At 30.5% G+C, this 10,836-nt stretch overlaps 1 protein-coding gene across 4 annotated transcripts in view; it reads right to left on the bottom strand.

Annotated features, from left to right (window-relative positions):
* Positions 1 to 457: 457 nt before the first annotated feature.
* Positions 458 to 10,836, bottom strand: part of LOC106469113 (C-Maf-inducing protein-like) — a 71,866-nt gene continuing 61,487 nt past the window's right edge. For 3 of the 4 annotated variants that reach the window (XM_013929568.2, XM_022397541.1, XM_022397542.1), the window contains exons 14-19: positions 9,433 to 9,687; positions 8,640 to 8,687; positions 6,794 to 6,940; positions 5,453 to 5,558; positions 1,966 to 2,036; positions 458 to 1,631 (exon numbers count right to left, since the gene is read on the bottom strand). In XM_013929568.2, coding sequence (XP_013785022.1) covers positions 1,578 to 1,631; positions 1,966 to 2,036; positions 5,453 to 5,558; positions 6,794 to 6,940; positions 8,640 to 8,687; positions 9,433 to 9,687 — 681 coding nt within the window. In that variant the 3' untranslated portion in view covers positions 458 to 1,577. Of the gene's footprint in view, positions 1,632 to 1,961; positions 2,037 to 5,452; positions 5,559 to 6,793; positions 6,941 to 8,639; positions 8,688 to 9,432; positions 9,688 to 10,836 lie in introns of all 4 variants that reach the window. The other variant, XM_022397540.1, reaches the window with a different exon arrangement.

Genomic DNA, 10,836 nt, shown 5'->3' with positions numbered 1-10,836 from the left:
GTAGCATCACTTCTCATTCATGTAATAAGGAGAAAAGATTTTCCTGCGTTGACTCATTATCTGTACTTCTGTAAGCAAACAGTAAGAATAGTGTTTGTTCATTCAAAAGTTTCTGACCTCTATCACAGTGTTATGTCCAATAATGTCTTATCAAACCTTTCTACTAATCCATTTGCTGTGGCATCATACCAGGTGATTTCTATTTTCTTTATAGGGCCATCACAACAAACGCCATCAGTGTTGAAAGAAGGAGCTGTAAGGTCTAAACACCCATCCTTTAATCATTAGTATAGTTTGTGAACATGTTGGTGTATACTGGTAACAATTAAATATAGTAAATGAGGTCAATAAACTAATTTCATATTTTCATCATTAGGAGTGTAAACAAATTAATACTGTAGTTTGTGTAGATAAAGTATATATTTTATCTTTTAATACATCTGATATAATCCAGTGATCTCAGACAAAATCTTTATTTACTCAGTAGAAGCTCAGAAGAAAACATTAAGGATTACTTACAGACTTCATTTTATAAAAAAACAAAAATGAAAAAAGCTCTTTCAGGTTTATAAAGGTTTTACAATATGAAATCCATCTTTTTTTTGAGCACCAAAGAAAAACTTATACTTTTTTTACAGGGATATTATGGGATCATTATACATTGTCACAAGTGTTAAATATGCCTAGCATTAACCTAATTAATTGTTTGGCTTTCCAAACTCGTGTAACATTTACACAATGCATCAATATGGAAATATCTGTTGAGAAAACTTTATGATCTCATGGAAGAAAAAGGTTGTCTGTACATGTACTTCAGCAAAAGATGGCTATATTTACAACGTAGTTCTATACAAGTTTAACAAGGATAAAAAAAAAAGAACAATGAATTATTTTCTTCTTAGTTTTCATAGATTCCATCTTGTAAACAAAAAATATCACAGTACTAATTCTGAATTACAAAAACAAATATAACACTTTCTGTTAGAATAATATTGCCATCTTATTAGGCATTTACTGTGCAGCTTATTGTAAGAAATATAAGCCACATGGTTTAAGATGTGATATTTTTATAGATGATGAGTAAGGAAATAGTTTGCTTCAGGGTGAAAATACCTTACCAGAAGTTTCTTTCCCCCTCCATTATATAAAGCATAGTAACCAACATAATATGACATGCAACAAAGGTTTTTTTTTATCACTGTTTCAATGCAGTTAGGCACTGTTTTAAACAGGTACAGGTTTTGTTAATTTGGTGATAACTGAGCTTAGGTATTATAAGAATTTTTTCCTTTTCTTGTCTCTCATCTGTATCACATTAGATAGGACAGCAACATGAGCAACAGATTTTGCTGTCACGATTATATGGATGTACACATAATGCCTGTTGTTAAACAGTGGTCATGGAAACATTGGTAATATACTAAAGGATGTTCATCCTAATGGTTTCTGTATTGAAATAATCAGGTTCATTAGTTTGTAATGTTTCTGTAACAATGGTCCTGTTTTCCAGACTTAACAATTGATTGAGAATGTAACGTGCAATGTATTTTCTTCACGTACACCTATGTGGGTTGATACTACCAAGCATCAGTGTATCTGACATCACATTCTTCTAATGTTGGAAGTTTTTTCTGAAAATGTAAAACATTATTAAGTTTTTAATAACAAAAATATTAATATAGATAAAAGGTTTTACTTCTGTATTAAAATACACTATTATTATCTTATTAGATGCTTGAAATATTCCAAATGTTCTATAAATTGAAACTACATGGAACTTTTTTGTATATTTATTTATCTGTCCTAGTGTTTAAACAGTAACATTTTCAATATTTATATTTTTTTCATAAATGAATAAAAAGTACTTTCTACACAATATTCATCATTTTCATATATATATAATTTTAAACAGATTTATGAGTGAAAATGTATATGAATCTACCTTAGTAAATACATATAACTCACCTTCAACCATTCAAATGTGTGGGAGGACAAAGAGGTACTGTTTAAGTTTAGTTTCCGTAGATTTTTCAGAGCTGAAAAAAATACAGTTGGTAACAGTTTTGGTTTTAAAAACTGAGTGATATACATTTACAGTGATTAAAAAAATATATATAGATATTTAATAGTATGGGAATTGTTGAAAATATTTTTTAACTAATGAAGAGGTGAAATTAAATGTTTTCTGTAGAGTGCATAGTAATTCTGTTGCACTGGTAGTTATTTTAAATACAAGTTGCCTATTAGCCAAAAAAAAACATTTAGGGGCAATCCTAAGCATGTCTTAAAATGATTTTGCATATTCCATCAAAATATATAGAAAATCACTATTTCTCACTGTGTGAACTGATCTTAAAATATTCACTGGTGAGAATGTTTCAAGGAGGATAGGCTTTGGAGTATCAGCAACATGTCGTCAGTTTGTCAAAATGTTTTGTATTATATTTAACATGGAAATGACTGTATTGTGACCAGAGCTGGATGATTAGTGGTATTTGCTACCCAACAACCTCATTAATTCATTACTGGATTGTACAGTATTAAAAAACGAAAGTTGGCAGAGAGCGCTGCTAGCAAGTTGGTGGTGGATGCTAACAAAGTTGAATAAACTTTAAAAACAAACAATCTTATACTGCTAAAATTGGGCAGAGCACAGACAGCCCATTAATATTCTGATTACTTAGATAGTTGGAATAATTGAAAATATTAAAGAGTAGAAACACCAAATTAAATTAGTTGATTAGTTTGGGAAAACCAATTTAACTGTAATTTGAATTAATTGGTTGTTGAAATAATCAAAAATAGTAATAGACAGAAACACTAATTTAAATTAATCATACCTGATTAATCAATTAATTTATGTGACACTAATTGATATAATTCATGCTCATAGGTAAATGATTATATAAATTTAATTGCTCAACTCCATTCGTTATATTTGTTAATTTCTTTTCTTCACCAAAATGCGAATTTCAGTGAAGAAAATATTATGTAGATGCCTAATCTAGTCTTTGATTAACTATTCCAACTGCAACATACTAGTTTTGCTAATTTCATCAGTGTTGCTTTGAAGTGAAGCAAATAAATAAAGTAGGCCTCATATAGTGATGGAATATATGCAATTTATTTCGTTTAGATATATATGTTTGTATATAGTCCTTTATCAACTACTAATAACCTAGAATACTTTAGTTAATCATGACAACTAATAAGTGAAAAATTGTGTGATGATTTGGCAAAAAATGTTCAACTTGATACATTTAATAGTCTTCCAATGAGCATGTTTGAATTTTACAGTAAATGTTATGTTAAAACACACAATATTTTGAACATTACACACACACTATTAGCTACAAGTCCAAAACAAATGAAAAATTAATTTTGACATTTAAACCTACAAAAATAGAAACCACCATTGGCAAATCATTAATGGTCTCTCTCTGCTATATACACACACATAGTGTTTTGTAATTAAAATAATATACCGTACCACAGCATAATTACACATTAGTTACTGCACACTTAAATGTGAACTGAGTGGGTCTGATCTATTGATTCATGTTTTTATAATGGATGTCTATTTTTTTACAAATGTTTAAAATCACTAACATTCATATTTCAATTGAGTTAACTGCATTCATTGACTTATAAAGAGCTAAATCAGAATACTTTAAAAAATTCAATATGGCTAAAACTGAGAAAAATAAAAACAAATATTTTAGAATTACGAAGAAAAAAAGGAGAAAATTATGGCCTTATATAATGAAAACAAAACATTGTTTTGAAGAGTGTGGTTGAAAGAATATTAGAGCATTTACCTATACATGGGAGGTTAAAGTCTAATAAAAGGAAGGGATATCCAAAAACAAAACATTCAGACAGGAGAATAGTTCATTCTAAAATAAATATAAAGATAAGAATATTCATAAAGTTAGAATTGCAGCAAAACTGTTTAAGAGCTGTTGCAAGAAAGTGGTTAACAAGGAAAAGTGGCAGCCAGAAAGCCTAGTATTTAATTTGTGGACATTTATTCAAACTCTGCAATGGATAAAAGAAAATTAAAAATGAATAGAATGATACGCCATGAATAGACAAAAGCAGACACCAAGATTTACAGACACAAGAGGAACTTTTGGGTGTATGTGACTAACAGAAGTTTAATCAATAGTGCATAAAAAAAAAAAACAGTGAAAGATGGTGGTGAGTTTGTAAACATGTTGGAATGTTTTTCTGTTCCAGGAGTGATAGATATTATCAAAACTGATGATATTATGAAGAAGTATCAGTACCATAATATCCTAATTCATCATGCAATACCCCAAAGACAATGTTTTATTATCTCTAGCTTTGAATTTCAACAGTATAATGATTCAAAACAAAATACCTTGCTGAAAAAGAAACATTTGAAGGAAAAGGAAAGAGCTGGAGCTATAAACGTTAAGAAATGGCTATTTCATAGTCTTTATACTAATCCAATGAGAATTTGTGACATGAGTTGAAAAGCACTGATGTAACAGACAAATCAACTAACCTATGTACAGTAAAAATGGAAGAAAAAATCAATTTGATAGTCTCAACAAACTCAAAGAATCCATGTCTGATAGATTATCATATAAATAAGGCGAAGAAAAGACCTATTAACTACTGATTATTCAGTTTGCTCCAAAATAAATTTCTTATGCCATATATTGTAATACTGAATATAACATATAAACCAAATCAACATTTTTTTCTTTTGCAAACTTTCATGAAAACTTGAATGTTGATAACTTGGATTCAGCAGTGGCATGGGGAAAAACCCTCATTGCAGAATTCTGTCTATAGCAGTCCTCCTAACTAAAATATCAGGATTTGGTCCTTTAATAGTTTTAACTTCTCCCTACATTGTGATTTCCATTGACATGAAAGTGTTAACTTGTTTTGGATGAGCAGGGTAGTCATATTTTGTAACTTTAACTAAATGAAGTATCCCCATTAAGATCAGACCAAGGGCAGTGGGTTTAATGGTAGTTAGAAGCAGCATCAAGCCATAAAAAAGCTGTGAAAAGAGTGCCAAGCCTGAGGTAATTTTGGCTTTTTTTGATAATAATTAAAAAGAATAAATACAATTTTTAGATACAGAAAAGCCTATTTCTTTTGAATGTAATAAAATTGGATCCCTTTCTAGCCTCCCCAACTAACTTTCTGTCCCCCAACTGCCTCCTAAATAAAATACCCTAGAAATAACATTGTGATTCACACTTTTGACTGATACTAGAATTATATCAAATTAGGTTTAAGAAAACTGGTATTCAATTTGAGCTACTCAAGTGCCATACCTGGATAAACTACTCAGGCCCAAATTAATTTCAAAAAGCGGGTTTAGTGACCAACATATTTTTCATATAACATACAATTATAACACACAAAGAAGACACAATATATATACTTTATAAATTAATAGGTTACTTACTAAATAATGCAGTTAATCCTTTGTCTGTAACTTGGGTTTCACACAAGTTTAGCACTTCAAGATTGTGAAGATGTTCTGAGATTAACATGACACCTGAATCACCAAACTATAAAAAGTTGGTAAAAGAATTAAAAGGGCTTATATTATGAGTTTATTAACAAAAGTGATAAAATAAAATAAAACTGTCTGTAATTAAAAAAAACATATAAAAGTGTAAGTTTCAGACTGACTGTTAGGAGTGTTTATTATATAATATGTAGTAAAATTTCTCTGACAACATGCTTTTGGAAAACTATGATAGCAACAGTAACATATTATGTAATGAAGAACACTGATGGCTAGCTATTTCCAATGTTGTTTTTTTTCCCTTTGATAGTGTATATTCAGGTAAGACTTAGAAACTACTGTAATGCAGTAAGACTGTTATGTGAGCAATACATTAAAATTTTTTACTTTGTCAAATTTACAGCGAAATTTCACTGACAAACAAAATCAATAAAGTTGTTGGTTTTCTTATTGCAATGCTACACAATGGGTTATCTGCATTTTATCCACTGCGGATAATCAAACCCTGGATTTAAGCATTGTAAGTCTTATAAACTTACTGCTGACCCACCAGGAGACATCCAACAATAGAGCTGTTAAGTTTTTACTTTTACTGAGAGGCTTTGGGCAGTAAAACAAAATCATTATTATTTTTTCGTTGTTTTGGTTCAAAAAAATAAAAAGTATAAAATTTGATTGTGTATTTTGTCATTTGAGACTGGTGTCAGTTCTTTTATCTTACAAGACTTTGCATGCTTTTACAGTGACTTGTAAAATTATTTGTCTGTCAAAATTGAAATGTGGCTATAACACCTCCATTGATGATATTCAAATGCACATAGGATCAGCAGAAAAACAAAGTTTGCATTGTATATAAAATCAACAGAAAAACAAAAGTTAGAATCAGAAAACAAATCCAATAACTCAAACATTTGTGGAAAGTGGACTATCCTTCACTAGTGTTAAATAGCACCTTGATTGAATGCAAAGATAATAAAATGAAAAGAGTAAGCATTTATTCTGAAATACTATTTCATTTTCTTAGTGTTTTTAAGGGGAATTACTTATGTAGTGTAATTAGATCTTAGGTCAAAAATCTGTGGAACAAGTCTGCAACAAGACTAATTATTGAAGCATTGTTGGTAAAAATAGTTCAGAAAGCTTGGAGAATAAACTGTCATAATGTCATTTATTTGAATGTACTCTCACTTGTTAAGTCTATTAAAGTAGATGAATGTTTTAAGAGAAACATCAGTTTTACATTTAGAACAATCTTATGTGATATTGCTGACTTACTTGAGTAGACCAGAGATTGAGGTAGCGTAAGGAAGGCAGCTTTATTAATTGTTCAGCACTGGTACAAGTGATGTTGGTAAAAGCAAGAGACAAGCACTCTAGGTTTCCAAATGAACCACAGCTCAGCAGTTGACTAAGATCATTGTCCTACCAAAATAAGAATAAAGGGTGAGAAAGTACAAACTACTCACTGTGGTGTGTCATCAAAATATTACGTAAGGTAACCATTTTAAAAATATGTTCTCCACATACGTATATATATATAACCTGGTTAAAGCCATCACAATTAAAGATTTAAGTCCTTCCCCCTTCTACTTATGATAAACACACTTCAAGTTACTTGAAAGTTATGAGCATAAATATATAACTTTAAAAGTTGGGAAGCTATATGTATGATGTGAAGTTGATCACTAAGCAATGCCCATTGAAAGTGTGCCTTTCAAGAGTAGTAATTATATATATACAACTCATTGTTGATATTTTGTTCATTTTAGAAAACTATTTTTAGATGCACATTGCAGGGCTAAGGGCTTAAATTAAGCTAGTAGTAATGAAACAGAAATATATACTGTAGTAGGTCAGAAATGTATTTATTAAGTAGCTCCATTAGCTGTATCAGAGACATGTAATTATTAATAAAGTATAAAATAGTATATTTTACTTTTACCAAGAAGATAGCATTATATCTAAATGTACAACATGTTGTGATGACTTGAGTATCATAAATATATAAATAACTGATGAATGCATCAAGTAATTTATCAAAGTTAGAATACTTTATACTTCTCACTATAACAGTATTTTTCCAGAAACAAACATGGTGCTTAATGCTGCTTATTCAAAACTTTGAACCTTCTACATTATATTGACCTCTGACTTCCGTTATATTTAGTTTTTCATTTACATCTGAATAATTCACCAACATGTAACCTCTCCCTTTAATCTATGATCATCAGAAAAGTTTATTCTATTTTAATATATTAAAATTTCCATGATATATATATATATATATTATCATATATGTATACTGATCACACAAATAATTGCAACAACACTCTGTATTTAAGATATTAATAAACGACTTGCTGAAAACACCAGTTAAACTGTGATGTGGTATTTCAAACTGATTTCCCTTTGAGTGACAAGATAAGGCCACAGAATAATAAGTGATTATGAGTTCTATAAATAACTGAGTTTGTGAGAAAGAGACTGGATTCAATTGTACAAAAGTGCAACCTTTATTCTAGACCCAAAGTTAGAGTATGTATTTATGTGACCTGTTGGATAGCAAGACCAAAACCTTCTCTCTCTCTAGACTTGTTACAGACTGACAAAAACCTCGTCTCATGTAACTATGACTCTCTTAAGGTAGCCAAATGCCTCGTCATCTAATTAGTGAAGCGCATGAATGGATTAATGAGTTTCCCACTGTCTCTATCTACTATCTAGCGAAACCACAGCCAAGGGAACGAGCTTGGAGAAATCAGCGTGGACAGCAAGACCAAAACCTTCTCTATCTCTAGACTCATTACAGACTGACAAAAACCTCACATTGCTTCATTAAATAAATATTGTCAGATCCACAGTCTGGCAAACTAACCACTGAGCCACACTTGGCCAGCACAAGATATAATCTTAAAAGAAAAATTCAGAGTGTCAATACTCCTATAGTCATTAAATACCTCCATCATTCATTATAGGAGCTTAGTGATAACAAATGGCTTGATGATTGAAACACAATTAGGCCAAAGTTATGAGGGTGAAAAAATTTAGTTCAAATGATAAATGTTTCTAATCTTTAAACGACTGAATTATTTGAACATTAAGATTTTAAATATAAACTTACAGTGGATTTTGGTGGAAGAGCAAGTTTTCGTGGCCCTCCTTTTTGTTGCTAAAAGAAAAAAGTTTATGTTAATGTCTGTACACAAATGACTTTTATATACTCTGAAAAGTATTTCTTTACATGTCAAAATAACATCGTCATAAAATTCAAGTTATATTTTTGTTATTGGCATGTTTCTAAACAGATATGCTTTACTTTTTTTTTAATTTGGAGAAAATTATAAGACAATTCTGATTTGATTTACAGTGGTTAATTAGTTCAACACATGTAATGCCAGACCATAATTTCATCATAACACAACATGTAACAAAATTAAAAAAAACTGTAGTATTTTCTGTTATCATTAACACTTTTTCAAATTAGGGGTCTTATCAGAGTATAATCATCTATGATCCAAATATCTGTCTATCATCTTGATAAACTCTGTTTAGAGATTCAAATACATTAATTTGTTTTACTAAAAGTTTTATCTACATGTATTTCTTTTACTACACTAATATAGAAGATTGCAGTTAAATCCTACAAGCTTTAGAAGAATGGCTGGTAAATTTTCATCTAATAAGTATGAACACCCACTACTACACATACAAAGAGCATATTATACAATATAAAAATGCAATATAAACAATTAGACTTCTCTAGTAGTATAAAAATGTACCTGCTGTGTTTTTAAAATTATGCTAATATACAACTCAAGACAATTTTATAACTTTATGAATTTGGAATTTGGTTGTCCAAAATGAAAACTCAAGAAACTCGAATAACAACAATAATAGTTTCAAATTATGCTCACAAGTTCTTGTAAGTGCATCTGTTTCTGACAAAGGGCAGCATAATGTTCTCTGCCTGTGGATGTACTCTGAAGGGTTGAGATAATCTGAAGCTGTACATCCTTATTCTCTATGATTTGAAATTCCATCATTGCACACAATATTTGTTGACATGTTTCATCCTCGCGCAGGGCTCTGAGCATACATGGTCCTAAGTTCTTGCTTAAGCTTTGAAGAAATCTTTTTCTTCGACAGCAACATTCAAGAAATTGCTTTAACTGAAAAACAATAATATAACATGTGAAAATATATATATAATAAGAATAATACTACCATTTATTCAAGGTTGGTTGTTAATGAAGATATTTTTTTTATTAGGAGTATACATCGACATTAAAAAGTATCTATTCATTTGTCTTTCACTGAACACGCTTGCCCTTTCAGCCATGAGAGCATTATAATTTGATGGTCAATCTCACTAATTTTTGGTAAAAGAGTAGCACAAGAGTTGGCAGTAGGTGGTGTTGACTAGCTGCCTTCTCTCTAGTCTATCCCTGTCACATAGGGACAGCTAGTACAGAGAGCACTCGAGTAGCATTGTACAAAATTCAAAACAAACAATCATTTGTCCTTCAAAACTAAAATCCCATTTTGATTTTTTTAAAAATGCATGCCATATAGTTCTCAATTACTTTTTATATTGATTATTATAAATATTTTTTTTACAAATAAGATCTTTATTGAACAAATTCTCACTTACACAAATTTTTATTAGGCTTTCTTGTAACTTATGGTCAATATTCTTACAAATTATCATATGTTCAAGATGTATCATTAAATACAGGAGTTGAATTACAGTGAACAGCCCAGAACAGAGTCCTGCTTCTTGAGAATTCAAATCACTAGCATCCCTAGTCTTCTGATTGGAATGTCAAAGTTAAATTACAAAATACAAATTCAACCATAGATTAAATATATAGCAATTAATTATGACCATATATATATGTGTGTGTATATATATATATATATATGCAGATTTTGTTAAACAAGACCAGTGTCTGTAGGTTTACTTTCTTCTTAGAATTCTTCTCAAGAAGTCGATAAGCCATCTTAACGTTGTTAGAACAACGGGTAAAGGTTGTAGCTAGTGATGAGTTGGCTGATGCGTTTCGAATGCATTCTGCATCCATTATCAAGGCTGAATGTTGTGTGAATTGTGATTACTGTTGGTGTACTAGGTCCTGACGTGCGAGTTTTTGGTTGTGGATGCGGTCACAGTGTTCTTTGATGGCTCCATTTTGTAGGTGCATTGTTAGGCGTCTTGACAAGGTTGTGGTAGTCATTCCGATGTAGGAGGCATTTGCCAGGAGCTCGCAGTCTCCTTTATTACACTTGTACTCGTAAATGACGTTCACTTGCTGTAGATC

The sequence above is a fragment of the Limulus polyphemus genome, unplaced genomic scaffold, assembly GCF_000517525.1.
Source record: "Limulus polyphemus unplaced genomic scaffold, Limulus_polyphemus-2.1.2 Scaffold3312, whole genome shotgun sequence".
Lineage (NCBI taxonomy): Eukaryota > Metazoa > Arthropoda > Merostomata > Xiphosura > Limulidae > Limulus > Limulus polyphemus.
The sequence above is the reverse complement of the archived record's forward strand: the minus strand, read 5'-3'. Positions and strand labels throughout refer to the sequence as shown.